General features: G+C 44.8%; 1 protein-coding gene across 1 annotated transcript; it reads left to right on the forward strand.

Annotated features, from left to right (window-relative positions):
• Positions 1-527: 527 nt before the first annotated feature.
• Positions 528-24,840, forward strand: LOC147124850 (leucine rich adaptor protein 1-like). Its single transcript, XM_085994001.1, has 2 exons — positions 528-1,692; positions 22,281-24,840. The coding sequence occupies exons 1-2, from the start codon at positions 1,486-1,488 to the stop codon at positions 22,668-22,670; spliced, it is 597 nt and encodes a 198-aa protein (XP_085850127.1). The 5' UTR covers positions 528-1,485; the 3' UTR covers positions 22,671-24,840.
• The last annotated feature ends 340 nt before the right edge of the window (positions 24,841-25,180 follow it).

Below are 25,180 nucleotides of genomic sequence, written 5' to 3' on the forward strand. Positions count from 1 at the left end.
GAATGGGAAATGTTGACACAAAAGTGTGACTAAAAATGTGAAAACAGGAAGTGGATAGGATGTGGGCACCATACACAATATATCGCTTTAGAAAAGTAGAACCACAATTACAATACTTATTTCCATACAGTTACCAAAGTAGGGTTGCAGCACAGAACTTATACACATCTACTTCAGGCTAGTTCATGTGGCCCCAAAGATGTCAAGGCAAGGGTAAGTTTGCAGCAAGATTTATAAATGATTAAAAGTAAATGTTCAAACATTACATACATGTTCGAACGTGAGAATAGAGTGTGCTGGGTGACTGTGCATCAGTCTGTCGATAATTTGTATGTTTATATGGGAGAGGTCCAAGGTTCAAGTTTATGCCTTCAGGTCTAAGCCAAAATCCTCCTATCACAAGGTTTCCAACAAATAAATCATGATTTTAAAAATTGATTTAAAAATAATAGAACCTGCGGTTACACGAACGATATGGAGTGGTTAAAATTTCCCATTATGTGTTAACTTGTCGGGGTGAGATTCACTCATTGCGGTTTTAACAATGATCTGTTTTAATGTACCAGCTCTCGATATGGTTCAATCATTTGCAATCGTCGGTTCTTTCTGGTTGGAGGTGTACTGCACTCTGCCAACTCAAAGCGACGTGAAGCGCCGGTATCAGGTCTTACTCCGTGCATGACCAGTCCAGATCACAGCTCTCACTCCTGAACGCTGCACGCTTGTTGAAAGCCCTGTTTGGACCGCGCATGAAGAAATGGCAACGCGACCGGTCCTCTGCTTCAGAATGGCAGCGTTTAAGGGCTGGCTGCGAAATGGGGAGCTTTTCAAAGCACGGTCATGCAATGCAATGGCCACGGATGCAAAAGGCAGCTTTGCAATGGACAGAGACTGGAAGGGAAGGAGCAGACAGCAGAGAGAGAGAGTGGGGCTCCTCTCTGCGGATTACGGTAAATGGGTTGGGTGCTGTGCCCTGGTTCACCTGTAGCTTGGCTCTGCTGGGGAGGTGGGACAGAGAGAGACAGACAGACGGCAAGGTCAGCTCACACACCCATCTCCAGCAGCCGGCTCCCTGGTCGTTTATTTTTGGTCCTGCTTTCAGGATGAATTAATCCAGAAGCAAGCTCCTGCAAGAAGGATGCCTGGACGAGCAGGCGCTGCATTTTCCTTTCTTGATGTGAACTTTTCCTTAACCAGATGAACCTTGTCCTCGATCAAGCCAGACAGTTTGGACTTGTTACCCTCTTAAGCCCCGCTGCCCGTGTTCACCGGAGCCCAGTGACCCTCACCTATAGGAAGTCATTCATTCTCTTAACCTGGTTGCCACGCCAAGTTTAATGAAGTCATCAGATACCTGCTGATATGATCTGCGGCGTGTGGACTCCGTCTGAAAGTCTCTCCATTTCCACGATTGGTTTAAAAAGAAGTGTTTAATGCGATAAGTGGCCATCTACAGTCTTGTGCAATTATCTGCCTTTTGCGAGGATGGAGGAGTGTGTTCCGCCAGAGTTGAAGGAGATAGAGACCAAGCTGGGACGCAAGATTCCCGAAAGCCTGTTGCGATCACTTCGGGAGGATCAGCTGGGCCGACACAAAGACGATAAGGGCGCTCTCTCCACCTCAGGCACATTGAGTGACTCCAGCACGCTGGAGAGACTGGAGACCAAGATTCAGATATTGAAACTGGAGATGGTAAGTGTCGGAATACGTGTGGGGTTACTGACCATGTACACTTTTGTTAGTGTGCCCGCCACAGTCTGCACCGCACTCCCGGCTATCTGTCCATTCGTGCTGCTGCTATTCAGTAATGCCTTACAGACTGTAACACGGAAGCGAAATGCCAGAAGCTGAAACGTATGATATGGAGCCAAACGACTATATCACCATTCCCATCGTCCCACCCCCCCTATAATGGTGAAGGAAATGATTTTCTGTCATTCCTTAAAATTATTTTTGGAATACTCTGTGTTTAAAAAAACTACTTTTCTGGTGAGTGGGGGAGGGGAACATATACTTTTTTAAAATTTAGGCAATAGAATTCTGTGCATTTTTTTCACAAGTTAAACAGTGATTCATTTATTGGCATTGCGGCCATCATGTGTGTTTGGCAAAGCTTTCATTTGTCTGGAGTTTTTTTTTTAAAGAGTCAAGCCAGTATCCTTAAAAAGAGAAAAATATTCCCTGGCCAGTGTGAATCAAAAAACACCTGCTTCTTTGAAATGTATATTTTTATTTAAAAAATTGTGTTTATTAAGTGGAAAATTGAATACTTTTACAGCTTGGGTATTCAAAGTTAGCATCAAGCATTCTCGGGTCAAATGCACAACCCTGATGCAGAGTGAAGCTCCTGGTAGTTTATCTCAACAATGTGCCTTAACTCCAACTTCAGAAGAGGCTCTATTGCAACCATTTTTTTGTGGTTTCTGAATGACAGTTTTGTACTTTGAATTCAGACTTATGAGATTGTCCCAACTCAAGCTAACATCAGTCTGGCTAGATTTGAACTGAGGTACTAAAGATGAAAGAACAAATGCATTTATATATTGCCCGGAATTTGCGTTCGCCGTTTTTACCCCTTTGAAACTGACCGCGACGTCAGGATGGAGCGCACGCGCATCCTAACGCGGATATGCTGAAGTTGCGCTCAGTCATTCACTGCACCAACACTGGCTGCGCTGTGCCGGTTTCCCCCACCCACGCAATCAGTGAAACTGACAAAACCTTGTCTTTTTGGCGGTAATATCGCTGTTAAATATCCCATGAAAAGTTAGACCCTTTGGGATTAGGTGTAACTGGGTTTTAACAGCGTATTGACTGATAAACAAATGTTATGGATCTGAAAAATATTAATTTTGTGCAGTTTCAAATTTATCCATTTTAATAGAAATTAAAATTTTTAAGAAACTTTAAAAAAAATTAAAGCTTGTTCATCTTTATTTCAGGTTTATCTTTTCCCGTGTGAGAGCTCCAATCTTTGTTTTTCTTTCTATAACATTTTTAAAAAAGTTAGAATAAAAGGAGCTTCTTCACGTCCTGGTCTGTAAGAATTCTGCGTTTTGATTGGCTGCTTAGACAGCTTGTTGACTTCACAGCAGCTCGCGTTAGGAATTCCCTATTAACGTACACTGATCTCAACTGAACGTTGGAAAAGCCGAACTTCTCACCAGAGAGAGCGAGATCTTTGTGGGGAGCTTAATTCTAGGCCAGCGGCAAATGCCATTGTTTGGCCGCTGACCGCAAATTACGCACCAAAGTATTTCATGTCCACGTCCTTAGGACTTCTGAGATGTGTCACAACCAATAAATTAATTTTGAAGAGCAGTCACTGTTGTTTTTGTAGGCAAAATGTTGTTTTGTAACAATATGCTAATTCACTGTGTTATCCACTCCTTCCATCTTCTGACAAATGCTATGAGCTAGAAATTGTGGTCGGAGGCCTACCCCTGAAATACGCCTCCGACCGTGAAACAATTACAAACCTACCTGCTGGTGTCCAGGCTGGGAAGATTTGCAGCCTCAGGTCTCAAGGCGGACGGAGGGCAGCGTAATGGCCCACGGATCCCATGGACGCAGGCGGTGCAGAAGCGTACCTGGGATTACATGGGCCCGGTCCTCCAATCACAAAGCACAATTCCATTTTAATCATTTGCGAAGGGAATCCGCTAATGATATGCAATGGAATCCCCAAATCTAATAATTATATGGTTTACAGAATTGGAATTTTATTTGAAATTATCTTCATTCCACCAACCTCACCAAAAATTATTTTTTTTGATAATTTTATACGTCATTAAAACTAATCTGGGTCAGTATTTGCATAATCTCACTTCATACAGTGTATGTGCATAATTTAGGATATGAAAATGTTTAATTAATGGCTTAGCTATCCCCTTGCACTGATGCAAACAGGCCCTGTGCCAGCTTGCATCAACCGTAAGACTTCTGTGCACAATTGCTGACCAGTTGGTGGGCAAATAGCCCAACTCTGTGCCAGTAATTGCTTTTTCATGGCCCCCTGCAGATGGCCTGTCAACGTGCATGTTGACAGGCTGCAAGTTCTGGATTTCGCGCACATGAAAATCCCGAACTTATGGTGGCTTTCAAAAGGAATATGACACCGCAATTTCAGGGCCTATGTCATTGTAGTTATACTGCTCGCTTGCAACAATGCGAGACAGCTTCAGGTTCATGTTGGTGCAAAAGCAGCAGTATGATTTGGGAGTTGGGTTCTGGTCTAGCTCCTGAATGCACTCAACTCACTGAAGCCTTGAGTAGGTCGTCTCACACTGGTTTGATTTCACATGGGTGCAGTATAATCCAGAACACTGGGGTAACGGATCTGCAGAGCTTTGTGTGGCTGACCTCAGCGCAATGTGCAGTATAATTGTAGGCTACGATGCATCACAAAATCACCCAATCAAATGTTTAATGTGTTGGTTATTATCTCAGATATGTAGTTCCATCTGTTATTTAGAGGAACATTTTTGTTGTAGTGGGAAAGTAATCACAGTATCTTTACAATAATAACTTACTAAACAGCAGCCAACATGGATTCAGACAGACCAACCTCCTTGGCACCTTTGAGGAAGGGATATCTCAAGTGGACTGTAGTAAACCCTACAAACTGCTGTACCTAGACTTCCAGATGGCATTTGACAAATTTCCACTTAAAAGTCTTATCAGTTAAACTTAATGCTGTGGTTATTCAGGGTAAATCTTGGTTATGGTGATGAATTTGGCAGAAGGATAAAAAAACAACTGCGCTTGTTGGAGAAGTGTTCTCAAGGTGGAGAAGGTCAGATTGGGGTGCCCCGGGGATTGGTATTGAACCACTATTGTTTCTAACTTACATCAATGGCTTCTACTTAGAAACACAATGCAAACTGGTCAGATTTGCAGGGTGATAGCAAATCTGGATGAGCAGTGGCATGGGAGGAGGCATTTCAGAATGTAAAAAATGAGTTGTTCAAAATATCTAAGTGGACAGCACAACGGCAGCTGAAATTTAATGAAGACAACATTGTACTGGAACATTGTAATGGGAACACAAGAACAAAAGAAATAGTAGCAGGAGTCGGCCATTTGGCCCTTCGAGCCTGCTCCGCCATTCAATAAGATCATGGCTGATCTTTTACCTCATCTCCACTTTCCTGAACTATCCCCATATGAAATATGACATACTCCGTAAATAGTGTTGAAATAGCTAAGAATGAAGTTGAAAGAGACCCAGGAGTGGTAGTAGACTAGACGCTCAATATAGAATCATAGAATGACACAGCACAGAAGGCGGCCATTCAGCCCATTGTGCCTTTGCCGGCTTTTTGAAAGACTTATCCAATTAGTCCCACTCCCTTGCCCTTTCCCCATAACCCTGAAATGCTTTCCCCTTCAAGTATTTATACAGTTTTCTTTTGGAAGTTATTATTGTCAGCCGTGGCTCAGCTGGTAGCACCCTCACCTCTGAGTCAGAATGTTGTGGGTTCAGAGTCCCACTCCAGAGACTTGAGCACAAAAATCCAGACTGACACTCCAGTGCAGTGCTGAGGGAGTGCTGCACTGTCAGATGGTACCATCTTTTGGATGAGACATTAAACCAAGGCCCTGTCTGCTATCTCAGGTGGACGTAAAGGATCCTATGGCACTATTTCGAAGAAGAGCAGGGGAGTTATCCTTGGTGTCCTGGCCAATACGTACCTCTTGATCAACATCACTAAAACAGATTATCTGGTCATTATCACATTGCTGTTTGTGGGACCTTACTGTCCGTAATTTGGCTGCCGCATTTCCTACATTGCAGCAATGACTACACTTGCTTAAACTGCTTTGTGTTCAAATCAGATCACACCTTGAGTACTGCGTTCATTTCTGGTCACTGAGACAAAGGGAGACATTCAAGCATTGCAAGAAGTATAAAGAAGAGCCACAAGACTGATCCCTAGTGTTAGAGGTCTGAGTTATGAGGAAACTCTAGCGAGATTTGGGCTTTTCAGCCTTGAAAGGAGGCAATCTTATATTTTCATCGGACCTTTGCACTGGAAAGTGGTTTCACAGCGTAGATAAGCCATTGTTATGGTGCAAGTTTCCAGGAAATTTCTGGCCGTTGTGTTTTAAAATTATAATGTATGACTTAAGGCAAAGAAAAAGACAGAGGTCTAAATCTAGCCTTGATATTGTTTCCTGATTGATTGTAAATAATAAGCAATTTGGCAACTTGTTTCCATAATCGATAAGCACCTCACGCCCATTGTGTGGGGAAGTTTTTGATCTCTTTTTGACTGTAAACAATTAGGAAATTAAGTAGAATGTGAGACACTAAAGAACAGTTCAGGTTTTGGATTAGAAGCTGTAATTTGAGGCAAAAAGGCCCAGAGAAAGGCAGACTCAAAAAATTCAGGATGCAAATGAGATATTCTGTTGAAGTTAAAGAAGGTGACTCACTGAAGTGGGGTACTTCACTGTCTGTCCACTATTTTCATATCATCACACAAAATAAGTTTTGCCAATTGAACTAAGGGAATCTGATCATAACTGTTCCTCTCTATACATACCTTACTGTAAAGACACAGATTGCTTGTTCAGGTCACAAGTGGGGTTCATTGTTACATCCTCTCGGTCCCTCTACCGCACAAGTAGCTAAAAGGTATTGTGAGTTAACTACCATAAAAGTAAGGTGCTCAGCTCACTGACGCTATTGAACCTGAGAGATGTCCATGCCAAACCCAAATTTGTAACACCCTCTATATAGAAAAAAATGTTCCCTTCATTCTTCTAATGATAATCCTGAGTCTATGCCTCTTTGTTACTGTCTTTGGGTGTTAAATATTCTGAGTGAAATAAGTTTGTGCATGTTCAGTTCAGATCCCACTGGATGTGAGTCACAGCACAAAATATTAATTGAGCAATCTCACTCAGAGAGGTCATGAAGATTGCTTATTTTGGGAAACAAAAAGTAATGCTGATGCTAGATGGAGAGCGTGGAGATTTAGACGCAACATACTGGACTAATCTAATTGATGGGCAGGATTTGGATCTCCATTAGGGACATCAGTGGAAAACCCTGTTTATTGTTTCAATATCTGTCTCAGTGTAGTCATTTAACATTTTTCCAATGTCAAGCTAGTGGACATTGTGTATTGGGTTAGTCATTTCTCTAGGTTACCACCCAAATGCCCTAGAGAGAAAATCAGCTTGTGCAGTAAGTGTGAGACACTTAAAATTGCCTTTTATGGGGGGAAGGGGGAGGCGACTAAAGTCTATTAATGTCCCAGTACATGGCTAGAGTTCAGTTCAGCTGTGTTTCATTTGAGAGGGTGCCCAGTAAATAGAAATAACATGCTGAGAAAGAGACCAAACCAGTCATACCCACAGGGCAATGCCAGGTGGTAGCAAGATCAATATTCTACCAGCATCACCCCTTTTAGGCTAACCTGCCCCATCTCCACGCTTGCTACTACTGACAGTAGAGAGTTGCAGAACCACTGGTAGTGACACCATTCTGGGCTACTGCCAGAAATATAATCTCCATTACTTGTCAGGTTTATGTAGGGACTATGGTGGGAGGTGGAAGCTCTGCATTGCAATTGATAGTGTTAGATCCCATCTAGTGACATTTGAAGCTGCTGGTAGGTACAAAATATAACATTTTCTCTTCTCCATGACTAACATTCTTCATCACGATGAACAAGAAAAAATATCCTGAGTTGGGCTCACTCCAACTAGCAATGTGAAGGCAGTTTAAATTTCATGCTGTGTTGCCCTCTTTATTTCCTAAAGCATACAGTAGAACTATCAGGACATGAATATGGAGCTGATTTGACTTTATAGCACTGAGGTGTGGCAGAACATGCAATGCCAAATTTATTCAAATGATGTTCAGTTTTAAATAAGAACTATATCAAACTAAATAAATACTATTGGGACTGGCTCCGAGCGCATATAGGGCTTTTATTTAAACAGAAAAAGTTCAGTCGTGACCCGAGTCAGAGGCCCTGGATCAAATGCTGGTGCTAAGAAATCAGTCAAGACTTGCTTTAAAGACACAAGGCCAGGATAGACTGAATATCTTACTTACAAACAATCAATATGGCGGTCTTCGGCAAACTGGTTTCCAATTACTTGTAGCACGGCACCAAATTGCCAAACTGTCTTCTGTGCAGGGCTCAGGAACAGACAAGTAGTGTTTACTGAAAAATAAAATAATGTTCGGACAGATTTCAGTTCTGGCTTGAGGCAGTTTTAATATGCAAGGAAAAGCTGCAGTCTCCAACTTACAGCTGAACCATAGCCATTGAACCACCAGACAAGCAAATAAAATGACAAGTCAGAATTGATCGGTTTATTACCTGTATTCTTTATTTCAAGGCATGCTTTATTTCTTTATCCGAGTTCCAGTACCGATGAGCATTATGAAGGTTATTAATAAAAAACATAAAAACAATTTAAGTGAGCTAAAACTTTCCACTGAGCGTGTGTTAATGATTTATCACACAGGCTGAGGTTTTATAGACTGTGCCATGTTACTGTACAAGAATGCTAATGCTGCTAAATCCCCCGCACAACACCCACCCACCCCCCCCCACCCAACCCACTCCTTCCCAATCCAGGGGTGCTGAGATGAGACCAATTGTACCATCCTTGATAGTTCCCCGGCTGTAGTCATCTCAATCAGCACAGTCGAGTGATTGAAGCTGGCACATTGCTAGTCTGTATAACTGCATTGCTTCTTGACCATTTCAGTACCTTTTTGAGCTATATTAGTACACAATGTTTTTACAATAGTTTTATTAGACACCTGGGGTTAGATTTCAACTTGTGCTGCACAATGTAAACGGCGAGGTAGCAGCCTGAAAATGGCTTAGCACCCCATATACGCTGATGCCCTGGCCGCCGCCATCTTCAAAGAGGCCTACGATTAGACTCGGTACCTCTCAGCAGATGTGAAAATTGGCCAGGATTAACGGACCTATTGCTATTCAATACCCCATTGTTAGAAGTGCAGGTTGTGGACTTGGGGGAAGGAAGCTCAGTGGTGATGCCCCGCACGACTACATAGTATGCTGACACTCAATGTCATGGCTCACCCCTGAGCAATGGCCACGTGGGTGAGGTACCGGAGAGCGGCTGTTGCTTGTGCAACCATTCTGCAACAAGGAGTCCATGACTTCGAGAAAAGTGGTGAAGAGAGAAGGAAAGGAGTTTGATGAAAAGGAAGGGAAATGTTTTTTAAAAAGTGCACATTTATCCACACAAGATATTCATGCAAAGGTCCAGCAAATTCACACTGTGCTGTGTAATGGCTAACTGTAGGTGCAGGTTGAGGCTCACTAACCAATCGTGCGACAGTTGTCAGTGTACCATTCATTCTGCCCATTTTACTAATAATAAATTAAAGCAGTGTTCATTGCCAACACATAAAACCAATATTAAGCGTGGGATTCAGCTGGCGGCACCTGTAATTTTGTGTACAAAGTATTAATCTTCATTTACATAGAACCAAAGAGTGTAAGACCTTACCAACGTATAATTATGTCACAGCTAGTAATGTTATATACCACATGAAGGAAAACATTGAATGTGTTTTAATGTGGAGAACTGCTTGAGGAAACACACAAATGCATAAACAGAGTGAACACAAATAACACTATTAAAAAGGCTGTAGTGGATTCACATAATATTATACTCAAATATCTTAACGTGTGTCTGTGTGTGTGTGTGTGTGAGTGAAATACCTGATTAAACATATATCCAATTATTCAAATAGTTATCTGGTAGATTAGGAGTATAACTGCATTAGAAACTTCAGAACTCTCAGGAAGCTTGACACTTAAATCTTTCAGCTTCATATGTGATGAATTCACTAAGAACATAAGAAACATGGAACCAGAAAACACCATCCAGTGCATCAAGCCCATAAACTACATATGATCCTTATAACCTACCCTATCATGAACTCAACCACACCCCTTTGATGGGAAGTTCTACAGAAAAACTCACTGATTGCCAATGACTATCAAGTCGTCTTCTTATCGTGTCCACGGACAGTCTATACATAGCCCAGCCAGAACTGGACACATTTTTGCGCCTTGTTGTTGGATTCGGCAAGATCTGCAACAGTGCAGGGTTCCTCTAACGATGGGCATTGCAGGAGATGTTGCATAGTCTGTGCCTCAGTTCCACATTCACAAGTTGTCAGGCTGGTTGAATATCCCCATTTCCCCAACTCCAGAACACTCATCCATCCTCACAACTCAGCTGGAATGCTGCCATCAACAGACAATAAACTCCCATCCCAGCAGCACAACAACCATTCTGTCTTATGGAGTATTCAATCATCTCAGTCTTTACATTTATACAATGCCCATGCCTCAGCTCTGGGGCAGGAGAAACTAAGATATTTCCTTTTTATGTTTGTTTACATAAGAACACAAGAAATAGGAGCAGGAGTAGGCCATTTGGCCCTTCGAGCCTGCTCCGCCATTCAATAAGATTGTGGCTGATCTTCTACCTCATCTCCACTTTCCTGCACTATTCCCATATCCCTTGATTCCCTTAATGTCCAAAAATTTATGGATCTCTGTCTTCAATATACTCAGTGACTGAGCCTCCACAGCCCTCTGGCGTAGAGAATTCCAAAGATTCACCACCCCGAGTGAAGAAATTTCTCCTCATCTCAGTCCTAAATGTCCGACCCCTTATTCTGAGATTATTACCCTTAGTTCTAGACTCCCCAGCCAGGGGAAACATCCTCCCTGCATCTGCCCTGTCAAGCCCTGTAAGAATGTTGTATGTTTCAATGAGATCACCTCTCATTCTTCTAAACTCTAGAGAATATAAGCCTAGTCTACTCAATCTGTCCTCATAAGACAATCCCCCCATCCCAGGATCCAGTCTGGTGAACCTTCGTTGCACTCACTGTATGGCAAGTATATCCTTCATTAGGTAAGGAGACCAAAACTGTACACAAATATCTTGCAAAGGGAGACCAATTATTTGAAGTAATATTCATTACGACTAAACCATAAAGCCCATCCTTACACACCTGCTCAAGAGATAAGCTTACATTGTATCACAATTTCCCTGGCAGCTGCTTGTTATGTTGTAGAAAAGGTGATATCAGTGAATGCACACAGAAAGCATAATGAGTTCCAAGTACATTTCATGTGAGATACCAGAACAGCCATAAAGGTGAGGAAGCCTGACTAGAACGGCTCTCTGGACAGTGGGCAGTGGTGCCAGGATAGCTTCTTAAGAATCAGTGACCATCTCTACATTCAGAGGATGCAGTGACATGATATGTGATGATGTTGCTACATTGCCAAACATATTTAGATTCACAAACTTATTAACTTTATTTAATTTTCTCCCCTTAATTTTCGCCCCTGAACACACTGACTAATGCTGGGGTACAACAGGGGTGCTGGCTGGTCTCTGGTAGCTCCAAATGGCCATTCTTAATGCACAAGCTTAGACGCTGAATTTCTGCAGGTTAATCAATCCAATTCCCCCCTCCCCCAGTATCTGCGCACACACACCTTCCAGCAGGGCCTGCTGGATAACTGAAATCCTGACAAAGTTTCCCTTCCCGAGCCCAGAGGCCAATTCCTCAAATGCTGCCCTGGTTCCTTTCAGTAAACTTAGTAGATGCTGGGATTTGAACCTGCGCCTTTTGAGTCTGTTTTAGTTCACTTCTGGGTAGTGCACCAACACCAGTTGTGCATTCAGGGGACTTTTCCCCTTAATTTTAATAAGAAAAAGGTTTGGGATAATAAAAAGAAAGTTTTGGCTGCAACAAATATAACACCTACTTCCTCAGGAGCTTGCCGTGGTTGTTGAACGATGGCATTTTATGAGCAGGCTGTTGTTAGCTGTTCTAAAAAGATTCCTAATGCAGCAACACTGAGGGAAATTGTAAACCCCAAAAAAGGGTACGATCGAATAGGATGCTAAAGTGTTAAAAAATCTGAAACCCGAATCGCACCGGCTCACTTCCAGTTTTAATGGAGGTGGGACGGGTGGGGGGGGGGGGGGTGGGGTGGGCAACCAACCCACTCCCAGGAGGCGGGTGGGACATTTAAGTAGTTTAATGAGGCTACATGCTTTGTATTTTACCTCTCTTCCAGGTTTAACACTTGCCGGCCGGGTTTCCCGGGCCTTGGGGACCCAACAGGTAAAGGGAGGCGAGGACTGCTGCGTGGAAGTAGTTAGTGCTTTTCCAGCACTGCTTGTGATCCAGGAGGAGCAGGAGTGCTTCCCTCGGCCACCCAAGCTAACCTGCTTCTCCCCTGTCATCAGACCCCCCGCCATCAGACCACCCCCCCATCAGACCGCATGCCATCAGAACCCTCACCCCCCGGCCATCACACCCCTCGCCATCGGACCCCCCGCCATCACACACCCCGCCATCGGAACCCCCCGTCCCCCGGCCATCATACCCCCCCGCCATCGGATCTCGTCCCCCGGCCATCATACCCCCCCGCCATCGGATCTCCGGCCATTGGACACCCCCGCCATTGGACACCCCCGCCATCGAACACCCCGCCATCGGACACCCCGCCCACCCCACCATCAGACCCCCCGCCATCGGACCCCCCGCCATCACACCACTTGCCCCCAGACCCCCCGCCATCACACACCCTGTCATCGGAACCCCCGCCATCAGACCCTCTGCCATCAGACCCTCCGCGATCACAACACCACCATCACCCCCCCCGCCATCAGACCACCCGCCATAGGACTCCCCGCCAGCAGAACCCCCGCCCCCCCACCATCACACCTCCCGCCATCACACCCTCCGCCATCAGATCCCCTGCGCCCCTGCCATCATACCCTCCGCCATCACGCCCCCCCGCCATCAGACCCTCTGCCATCACACCCCCCCCCGCCATCGGCCCCCCCGCCATCACACACTCTGCCCACCCGCCATCACACCCCCCGCCATCAGACCCTTGGCCATCAGACCCCCCGCCATCGGACCCCCTGCCGTCAGACCTCCCGCCCACCCACCATCAGACACCCCGCCATCACACCCCCCGCCATCAGACCCTTGGCCATCACACCCCCTGCCATCGGACCCCCTGCAATCAGAACCCCCGCCCCCCCACCATAACACCCCCCCGCCATCACACACTCTGCCCACCCGCCATCACACCCTCCGCCATCAGACCCTTGGCCATCACACCCCCCGCCATCGGACCCCCTGCCATCAGACCCCCCGCCCACCCACCATCAGACCCTTGGCCATCAGACCCTTGGCCATCACACCCCCCCCGCCATCACACCCCCTGCCATCGGACCCCCCGACATCAGAACCCCCGCCCCCCCACAACACCCCCCGCCATCACACCCTCCGCCATCAGAACTCCCGCCCCCCTGCCATCAGACCCTCCGCCATCACGCCCCCCCGCCATCAGACCCTCCGCCATCACCCCCCCGCCATCGGCCCCCCCGCCATCACACCCCCCGCCATCGGACCCCCCGCCATCGGAGCCCCCCGCCATCACACCCCCCGCCATCACACCCCCCGCCATCGGCCCCCCCCCGCCATCACACCATCCGCCCACCCACCATCACACCCCCCGCCATCGGAGCCCCCCGCCATCAGACCCTCCACCATCACCCCCCCCGCCATCACACCCCCCCGCCATCAGACTCTCCGCCATCACCCCCCCCCGCCATCGGCCCCCCCGCCATCACACCATCCGCCCACCCGCCATCACACCCCCCGCCATCGGACCCCCGCCTTCACACCTCCCGCTATCAGACCCCCCGCCATCACAACCCCGCCATCAGACTCTCGGTCATCACACCCCCCCACCCAGCCGCCATCAGACCCCCCGCCATCAGACCTCGCGCCCACCCACCATCAGACCCCCCGCCCCCTCGCCATCACACCCCCCGCCATCAGACCCTTGGCCATCACACCCCCCCGCCCACTCGCCATCAAACCCCCCGCCATCAAACCCCCCGCCATCAGACCCTCCGCCAGCAGACCCCCTGCCATCGGACCCACCTGCATGAGCACAGAGTCCCACCCCCCCCAATGATTGGACCCCCCCTGCTATCACCGACCCTCTCCACTATCACTGCGCCCTCCCTCGCTATCACCGACACCTACACCCACCTCCACGATCAACGACCTCCAACCACCCCCCCCACCCCCTTACCCCTGACTGGGCGGGGATCCTGTTGGAAAAAAAAACACGCTCCACATCATTCGGGAACTCCGCCCCCTCCCCCAAACCCCCATGCCCCGGCCAGTATCACACAAGAATTACACAGTTGTAGATAGTGGCCCAGTTTCAAACCATCATCTGCACCCCATAAATACCGTTTTGACAATTTTTTTTGTGGTGATATGTTTATGCATGCAACAACAGGATGTAACAGGAAGTGAAGTAATCACTCGTGCACAGAAACTATCTGTTTTGAGTGAATGGTCACTGAGACCGTGAAGTGGGCAGCAGCGGATGGTATGTGAATGCAGTACTCCATACGGCGAGATGCAGCCAGTGGGTACAATCATTGCCTGTATGACTCAACAGTAGTAACCAGGCATAACAGAGGACAGGTGTGGGATTTCTGGGTTTACCATTTAATTGATGGGATGCTTCACTTTACTGGAGTTGCACATCGAACAGCCCAGACATGAAACAACAAAAAACTGAGGCAAGTGAATTTGACTGAATGGCTAACAGGGACACTCACTGCCCAGACACTGACATTTCTTTTGGGATCAGGAGGCTCAGAATTGGGCTCTTAAACCAGTCTCAAGTCATGACAGCATTGATTTCCAATGTGCTGAGAAACTTGACATTTTTAAATAAATGTCAGGCAATATTTCCATAAACAAAAAGTTCCCGCTTTCCCTTTCAATTACTGAGTTAATCTTAAAGGTGAATGATTCCACAAATTGTTCACGTATCTTACAAATTTGGTACTGATTATGCTCTATATTGTACCTTAACTGACGTAGCCTTTTCAACAGCACAACAAGCATATATTCTTTATGCCCATTCATGTTTAAAAGGGTCTGTCTTTATTGCTGGAAAGGAAAGAGAGCAAGAAAATCAATGTCATTTTTATTGTGCTGATTAGCAGCAATGTTACGACATCCTTGCTACACAACTGATCATTTCCATATGACTTACATCCTTAAGTTTTTTTTTCATTCATTCATGGCGTCGCTGGCAAGGCCAGCCTTTATTGCCCATCCCTAATTGCCCTTTAGAAGGTGGTGGTGAGCTGCCTTCTTGAACCGCTGCGGTCCATGTGGTGAAGGTACTCCCACAGTGCTGTTAGGGAGGGTGTTCCAGGATTTTGACCCAGCGACGATGAAGGATCAACTGATATATTTCCAAGTCAGGATGTTTTGTGAGACTTGGAGGGGAACTTGGAGGTGGTGGTATTCCCATGCGCCTGCTGCCCTTGTCCTTCTAGGTGGTAGAGGTTGCAGGTTTGGGAGGTGCTGCCGAAGAAGCCTTGGCGAGTTGCTGCAATGCATCTTGTGGATGGTATGCCGGTAGTGGAGGGAGTGAATGTTTAAGGTGGTGGATGGGATGCCCATCAAGTGGGCTGCTTTGTCCTGGATGGTGTTGTACTTCTTGAGTGTTGTTGGAGCTGCACTCATTCAGGCAAGTGGAGAGTATTCCATCACACACCTAACTTGTGCCTTTTAGATGGTGGAAAGGCATTGGGGAGTCAGGAGGTGAGACACTCACTGCAGAATACCCAGCCTCTGACCTGTTCTTGTAGCCACAGTATTTGTGTGACCGGTCCAGTTAAGTTTCTGGTCAATGCTGACCCCTAGGATGTTGATGGTGGGGGATTCAGTGATGGTAATGCTGTTGAATGTCAAGAGGAGGTGATTAGACTCTCTGTTGTTGGAGATGGCCATTGCCTCACTCTTGTATAGCGCGAATGTTACTTGCCACTCATCAGCCCAAGCCTGGATGTTGTCCAGGTCTTGCAGCATGCGGGCACAGACTGCTTCATTATCCCATGAATTGTGAATGGGACAGAATATTGTGCAATCATCAGTGAACATCCCCACTTCTGACCTTCTGATGGAGTGAAGGTCATTCATGAAGCTGCTGAAGATAGCTGGGCATAGGACACTGTCCTGAGGAACTCCCTGAAGCGATGTCCTAGGGCTGAGATGATTGGCCTCCAACAACCACAAACAACCATCTTCCTTTGTGCTTTAGTGCTGCAACTAGAGATAAATGGCTTTGATCTAATAGCCATTACAGAGGCGTGGTTACAAGGTAACCAAGGTTGGGAGCTAAATATTCCAAGGTACTTGATGTTGAAAAAAGACAGGCATAATGGAAAAGGAGGGGGATTAACCCTGATAATAAAGGATGACATAAGGACAGTTGTGTTAAAGGATCTTGGCTTGGAAGATCAGGAAGTAGAATCAGTCTGGGTGGAGATAAGAAATAACGAGAGGCAGAAAACAGTGGTGGGAGTAGCTTGTAGGCCCCCAAACAGTAGCTATACCATTGGACAGAGTACTAATCAACAAATAACAGGAGTTTGTAACAAAGGTAATGCAATAATCATGGGGGAGTTTAATCTTCATATAGAATGGGCAAATCACATTGGCAAAGGTAGTCTGGAGGACGAGTTCATGGAATGTATTTGAGACAGTTCCCTAGAACAATACATCATGGAAACAACCAGGAAACAGGCTATTTTAGACCTTGTATTGTATAATGAGATAGGGTTCTTAGTAATCTCATAGCAAAGGATTCTCTGGGGAAGAGTGATCATAATATGATAAATTAAAACCTCAAGTTTGAGAGAGAAATACATAAGTCGGAAACGAGAGTCTTAAACTTGAATAAAGCTAATTACATAGGTATGAGGGGTAAGTTAGCTAAGGTAGATTGGGAAATTAGATTAAAAGGTATGACAGTAAATAAGCAGTGGCCAACGTTTAAAGAAGTATTCCAAAATTCTCCACGAATATACATTCCATTGAGAAATAAAAACTCCATGGGAAAAGTGATTCATATGTGGCTAACTAAAGAAGTTAAGGATAGTATTAGATTAAAAGAGGCTTATAATGTTACAAAGAATAGTAATAAGCCTGAGGGCCTTAGAAACCAGCAAAGGATGACCAGAAAATTGATAAAAAGATAGAAAATAGAATGAGAGTAAACTAGCAAGAATTATTAAAAAAAGAAATACTTGCATTTATATAACACCTTTCACAACCACCGGATGTCTCAAAGTGCTTTACAGCCAATTAAGTACTTTTGGAGTGAAGTCACCATTGTAATGTGGGATATGCGGCAGCCAATTTGTGCACAACAAGCTCCCACGAACAGCAATGTGTGATAATGACCAGATAATCTGTTTTTGTTATGTTGATTGAGGGATACATATTGGCCAGGACATCGGGGGTAACCCCCCTGCTCTTTTTCAAGATAGTGCCATGGGATCTTTTACGTCCACCTGAGAGAGCAGACTGGGCCTCGGTTTAATGTCTCATCTGAAAGACAGCACCTCCAACAGTGCAGCACTCCCTCAGCACTACATTGGAGTGTCAGCCTAGAGTTATGTGCTGAAGTCCCTGGAGTGGAGTCCCAGCAGATTTTAAGAGCTTCTACATGTATGTAAAAAAGAGTAGAACAAGTAAGCGTGGTCCCTTAGAGGCTGAGACAGGTGAAATTATAATGGGGAATAAGGAAATGGCAGAGACTTTAAACAAATATTTTGTATCTGTCTTCACAGTAGAAGACACAAAGAGCATACCAACAATAGTGGGGAACCAAGGAGCTAATAAGAGTGAGGAACTTAAAGTGATTAATATCAGTAGAGCATAAAGTACTTGAGAAACTAATGGGACTAAAAGCCGACAATTCCCTAGAGTTCTAAAATAGGTGGCTGCAGAGATAGTGGTTTTGATCTTCCAAAATTCCCTAGATTCTAGAATGGCCCAGCAGATTGGAAGGTAGCAAATGTAACCCTGCTATTCAAGAAAGAAGGGAGAGAGAAAACCAGGAACTACAGGCCAGTTAGCCTGACAATAGTCATTAGGAAAATGCTGGAATCCATTATTAAGGAAGTGGTAACAGGGCACTTAGAAAATCATAGTATGATTAAGCAGAGTCAACATGGTTTTATGAAAGGGAAATCGTGTTTAACAAATGTATTGGAGCTTTTTGAGGATGTAACTAGCAATGTAGATAAAGGAGAACCAGTGGATGTAGTATATTTAGATTTCCAAAAGGCATTTGATAAGGTGTCACATAAAAGATTCCTATGCAAGATAAGGGTTCATGGGGTAGCATGGATAGAGGATAATGGACAGAAAACAGAGAGTAGGGATAAACAAGGATCAGTGCTTGGGCCTCCGCTATTTACAATCTATATTAATGACTTATATGAAGGGACCGAGTGTAATGTATTCAGGTTTGCTGATGATACAAAGCTAGGTGGGAAAGTAAGCAGTGAGGAGGACACAAAGAGCCTGCAAAGGGAGAGAGATAGGTTAAGTGAGTGGGCAAGAAGGTAGCAGATGGAGTATAATGTGAGGAAATTTGAGGTTATTCACTTTGGTAGGAAGAATAGAAAACAGAATATTTTTAAATGATGAGAAACTATTAAATGTTGGTATTCAGAGAGATTTAGGTGTCCTCGTACAGGAAACACAGAAAGTTAGCATGCAGGTACAGCAAGCAATTAGGAAGGGAAATGGCATACTGGCCTTAATTGCAAGGGGGTTGGAGTACACGAATAAGGAAGTCTTACTACAGTGGTACAGGGCTTTGGTGAGACCACACCTGGAATACTGTGCACAGTTTTGGCCTCCTTATCGAAGAAAGGACATACATGCCTTAGAGGCGGTGTAACGAAGGTTCACTAGATTGATCCCTGGGATGAGAGGGGTGTCCGATGAGGAGAGATTGAGCCTATACTGTCTGGAGTTTAGAAGAATGAGAGGTGATCTCATTGAAACATTTAAGATTCTGAGGGGGATTGACAGGGTAGACACCGAGATGTTGTTTCCCTTGGCTGGAGAGTCTAGAACTAGAGGGCAATCTCAGGATAAGGGGTCAGCCATTTAATACTGAGATGAGGAGGAATTTCTTCACTCAGAGGGTTGTGAATATTTGGAATTCTCTACCCAAAGGGCTGTGGATGCTGAGTCGTTGAGTATATTCAAGGCTGAGATAGATAGGAGCCGTATTGCCTACTCCTGCTCCTAATTCTTATGTTCTTATGTGCTAGGTATGACTCCAGCCATTGGAGAGTTTTCCTCTGATTCACATTGACATCAATTTTACTAGGGCTCCTTGATGCCACACTTGGTCAAATGCTGCCATGATGTCAAGGGCAATCACTCTCACCTCACCTCTGGAATTCAGCTCTTTTGTCCATGCTTGGACCAAGGCTGTAATGAGATCGGGAGCCGAGTGGTCCTGGCAGAACCCAACCTGAGCATCAGTGAGCAGGTTATTGGTGAGTAAGTGCCGCTTGATGGAAAGTGTCATCGACAATGCTATCACTTTGCTGATGACTGAGAGTAGACTGATGGGGCGGTAATTGGCCGGATTCGATTTGTCCTGCTTTTCGTGGATAGGACATACCTGGGCAGTTCTCCACATTGTCGGATAGATGCCAGTGTTGTAGCTGTACTAGAACAGATTGGGTAGAGGCATGGCTAGTTCTGGAGCACAAGTCTTCAGCATTACAGCTGGGATGTTGTCAGAGCCCATAGCCTTTGCTGTATCCAATGCGCTCAGCTGTTTCTTGATATCACGTGGAGTGAATCGAATTGGCTGAAGACTGGCTTCTGTGATGGTGGAGACCTCAGGAGGCTGATATGGATCATGCACTCGGCACTTCTGGCTGAAGATGGTTGCAAACGCTTCAGCCTTGTCTTTTGCACTCACATCCTGGGCTCTGCCATCATTGAGGATGGGGATGTTCATGGTGCCTTCTCCTCCCGTTAGTTGTTTAAATGTCCACCGCCATTCACAACTGGATGTGGCAGGACTGCAGAGCTTTGATCTGACCATTGATTGTGGAATCGCTTAGCCCTGTCTATAGCATGCTTCTTCCGCTTTTTAGCATGCATGCATGTAGTCCTGTGTTGCAGCTTCCCCAGGTTGGCACCTCATTTTTAGGTATGCCTGGTGCTGCTCCTGGCATGCTCTTCTACACTCTTTATTGAACCAGGGTTGGTCCCCTGGTTTGATGGTAATGGTAGAGTGAAGGATATGCCGGGCCATGAGGTTACAGATTGTGGTGGAATACAGTTTTGCTGCTGCTGATGGCCCACAGCACCTCATGGATGCCCAGTTTTGAGCTTATGTTGTACATTTGGTCAACATCCAAAATGAATTTGCCTCTTTTTCATGGTGAGTGCCCTTTTAAAGGTGAATTGTAAATGTTTCACTCATATTATACATGGAGTATATTTAGTATCTTCAATCCAGCATTGTTATGTATATTGTTGACATTTTTAGCACCTCATTTTTTAATCTTTCATTTATTTTCCAGCTCCATATCTGTAAACCACCCAATCCTTGCCTGACTAGCAGCTTTTCTGCTTGTGCACCCAATGTTTCTCTTGAGCCAGCTACAATTGGCATGTAACAGCAGCCTTTAGTGATTGTCCTATCAAGTTTCCTTTTCTCACATTAAGGAAACATATTGCCTCATTTTGCCAGGGAGCTCACTGTACACTCAACATGTTGTTAAATAACTAACTAATGACTAGTTAGTATTCACTAACTAATCTGCCATGGCATCACTCATAGATGAAGATTTTTTTAATGTATGGAGAGTAGAGTACAGCGGGAGCATTCAGTGACCTCAGGGGGGAGTGGGGATGAGACAGAATAGGCAAAGTGCCCAGACTGACGAATTAACAGGGTGGAGTGGAACAATGAATTATCACAGTGGCCAAAAATAGCTTACATTTTTTTTCGCCAGTGGTCACATTGTGCAGTGGCTCATGTCATCAGTATGGATCAATTGGCAACATTAGAAGCTCCTACCAATTCAGTCCAGAAATAGCTATTGGGGTCCTATGTACGTCAGTTAACATTTCAAATGGGCCTACTGGCTGATTTAAGGGGCCGCTCCGGCCACACAGGTGGGCCTGGTGAACATTGCCACAGGCACAGTGACGGTGGCAATGGCGGAGAATGAGTCACTGCCCACAATTTTCAGTATGCTACCGCCCCATTTCCGCCAGGCCGGATGCCTGAAAATTCATCCCAAGATTTTTTTATTCAACAGATAACCAGATGTTAGCTTCAAATTTAATTTGTGTCTTTCAGCAGATGAGTACATTCTTCAGTTAAGTGAGACTTGGAAAGAGGGATGCTATGGAAAATTGTAGCACTCACTATGGACGATGGGAATATAAACAAAGCCGGATCCTATTAATAACATATATCGTAATATTGTTTGAAGTTGTCCTATTTCCACCGTATTGCTCAACATTGTTTTGAAAATGATGCCAAAAACACTAGAGTAAAAACCAAAGGTCAAACATAAAGCCTTGAAAGCTTTGAAAGAAGCTCAGTACAATCATTAAGTATTTCAGACAGAAGGGATTATACTGGTCAGAGCGCTAATGGTGTAATACAATTCTGCTGCTGCTAATGGCCTACAGCACCTCATGGACGCCCAGTTTCAGGGGTATGGTAGTATAGTGGTTATGTTACAGGACTAGAAATCCAGAAGGTCTGGACCAACAGATCCAGAGACATGAGTTCAAATCTCACCACCACAGCTGGGGAATTTAACTTCAGTTAATTAAATAAGTCTGGATTCAAAAGCTAGTATCAGTTATGACCGTGTAATAACCCATCTGGTTCACTAGTGTCTTTTAGGGAAGGATGTCTGCCGTCCTTACCCAGTCTGGCCTATATGTGACTCCAGACCCACAGCAATGTGATTGACTCTTAATTGCCCTCTGAGATGGCCTAGCAAGCCGCTCAGTTGTACCAAACTGCTACAAAGGACTGCAGCAGTTCAAGAAGGCGGCTCACCACCACCTTCTCGAGGGCAACTAGGGATGGGCAATAAATGCTGGCCCTGCCAGCAATGCCCACATCCCATGAATGAATATAAAAAAAAAGTTTTGAGCTTATGTTGAAAGTTGAAAATGCCATGTCAGAAGTGTTACACAATACTTTAACTAGGAGGAACCTCAAGCCTATGTAGTATGTACTATGTGCTAATGTATATATACTTTTAAATTGACGTTAAATAAAGCTCGTGTTATGAACTGATTTATTTGCCACTCTCTGTCCCAGACTCGCCTCAGAGCAATCGATGTCAAGTTGATGCATCAGTTACTCTCTATCAATGAAGGCATTGAATCTATCAAGTGGATGATGGAGGAGAAGAGCACCATGGTCAGCAGGGACAGCAGCTTGGCAAGTAGTCTGTACAGCTTGGTAGAAAGCCAGAGCACTTCACTCCGAGGCAGTTGGAACAGCTTGCAAGATGGCAGTGATGGACTTGATGCAATATCAGTGGGAAGCTACCTGGACACGCTGGCTGATGACTTGCCAGGTCACAGCACGCCTTCAGACATAGACCCTTTCTCGGACAGACGTGAGACAGCAGATTCATTTAACAGTGAATCTATCAATAAGGAATCCAAAGATGACTCGGACGATGGATATTATTGTTTTGGATAAATTACGTGGAACCAAGAAGATAATTGTCTGCATTTAAAGGCAGATACTTATATAAAGTTATTGAGGTTAATTTTGACTTTGTGTGATAGTATAAAATGGGTAATATTAGCCACCCGCTGTACATCTCCTCCTCGGGAGAGGTGTATAACGGGTGGCAGATCCGATATCGCCCATTTTACACTACCACCCAAAGTCAAAGTTACCTGCATTAAGATGTTAGTACCTTGGTAAATTCAGTGCTTGGGGCCCTGTCATCAAGTGTATTTTGAAATCTTAAGGTAGAGCTTCCGCTCATACTATCAGCGCAATCCGGGTGGACTCGGTTAAACCAGTGCAAAAGATCAGGGAATTTTAAACATAAGTGAATTATGCCGAAAACTACTTCTGTTTGTGTTGTTCTTGATCTTTTACGTTGGTTCGAGATTCAATTTGCCCGAATCAGGCTCCGCCCACAAATCTGGCCACGCCCCCAGATCGAAATTATGAGATTGTGCAGGTTTGGGAAGGCTCTTCAAACTGCATTCATTTTCTTCAGCGTTATTAAGCACATTTTTACCGTTTTTTCATAGCAAAGATATCAAGAAACTGACTACACCAATGAAACTACTAAATGGTTCACAATAATTTTAAAAGTAATTTTCGGTGATTTTAAATCGGGTTACTCACAGCTGGAGGAATGGACACTCTTATTAAAAATGCTTATTTATTGGTGATAAACCCATTTTCAGCTGTATTAATAAAACCACACCAGGTTGCCACTCTTAAATACATCAAGGAATCCTTTTCATTGGGAAGAAAAAAGAATAAACTGTTACGTTCTATGACACTGCGCCATTGCGCTGGTTCATGGAAGGTTTAATGTTTGTGATTATGCAAATGAATTTTAGCAGAAACTTGAACTTTAACCTACCCAAGGCAATTTCAAGTGCATTTTGAGTGCAATTTCCTGATTGCACCCAAAGTGGAAACTCTTATTTTTAGGTTTTAAAAACTATTGGTTTAAACTGGTACTGCAACTTTCCCTTGTCTCTTTACAAGTGAAAAAAACAATTGTACACTGGCAAACAGGTCCATCCATTGGTCTAATTTATTGTCATTTTTTAACAAGAAAAGGGGAAAGACACATAGAAACATAGAACAATAGGAGCAGGAGTAGGCCATTCGGCCCTTCGAGCCTGCTCCGCCATTCAATATGATCATGGCTGATTCTCCATCTCAATACCATATTCCCGCTCTCTCCCCATACCCCTTGATGCCTTTTGTGTCTCGAAATCTATCTACAGGAAACTTTGGTTGATCCGGAGGTTGTATGTCCGGAATACTCGATCTAACGGCAAAAATCAGGAGCCGTTTTCTATAAGTTTTTCAGCTCTCATTCTTTTTTTTTTCCCAGTCAGGCACTGCAAGGTCTGTAGCTATAGCAACAGCTTCAGCTAGAGATGCTTGCAGCTGCAGCCGACTCTTTAGAAGCTGTTGCTAAGCAACAGTGTTTGTTGTCAGATACGGAGATGAAAACCTCCGTATGCTTCAACATTAACTTTGTATGTCCGGCAGTTTTGATCGGCAACACGCCGGTCCTGTCGGTGCCGGATATCACAAAGTTTCCTGTATCTCCTTCTTAAATATATTCAGTGACTTGGCCTCCACAGCCTTCTGTAGTAGAGAATTCCACAGGTTCACCACCGAGTGAAGAAATTTCTCCTCATCTCCGTCCTAAATGTCCTACCCCGTATCCTGAGAATGTGATCTCTCGTTCTAGACACCCCAGCCAGGGGAAACATCCTCCCTGCATTCAGTCTGTCTAGCCCTGTCAGAATTTTACAGAGGTCCTCATTATGTTCCAACATATAACCAGATGACAGAGAAGTTCACTTCTTATTAACAAGAGCTCAATTCAAATCAAACCTTGATTGAACGATACAATAAACCAATTACCTGAACTTACACTGGGTGACATAAGTTTTTTTGTTATGTTTTTGAAACTATTTGAAAAAGCCTCAGTGTCACAGCCAGTGTGCCAGTGCTGGAGATTTTACTCGTCCGCTCGAACTGGGAAGATCAAGATCGCTCCCCAGAAATGTGTAAACCATGTGACTGCACGGCTCCTCAGCTTCCACCCCGAGTTAAAGGTGCAGGTAAAAATAAATAACATTTGAGTTTTAAAAAGAAATCATGTTTGGTGTTCAGTAATTCTGAAAAATGGGCCTTGCCAAGAGTCTATGGAGAGTTAAAGGTCGGCGTTGGCAAATGTGCAACCATTCTGGAATTTTGATCTACTTATTAAAGTTACACTCAACATACATCATTTGCTTAAGCTGAACCATTGAATTAGGAGTGGGAAGGCAAGCACAGATATTAACTGAGCAAAACTGCTGCATAATGAGATATTTCAATGAGGAAAGCCAAGGTTAATACACAAGCACTGGAAGCCCTGCTGCAAGGAGTCAGGGAATGAAGGAACAGAATTTATGACCATTCTCATCTCCCCAAAGCACCTGCTTCAGCAGGCA

This window comes from Somniosus microcephalus, chromosome 1 (assembly GCF_052327205.1).
Source record: "Somniosus microcephalus isolate GS21.2 chromosome 1, FLI_Smic_1.0, whole genome shotgun sequence".
NCBI classification, from domain to species: Eukaryota; Metazoa; Chordata; class Chondrichthyes; order Squaliformes; family Somniosidae; genus Somniosus; species Somniosus microcephalus.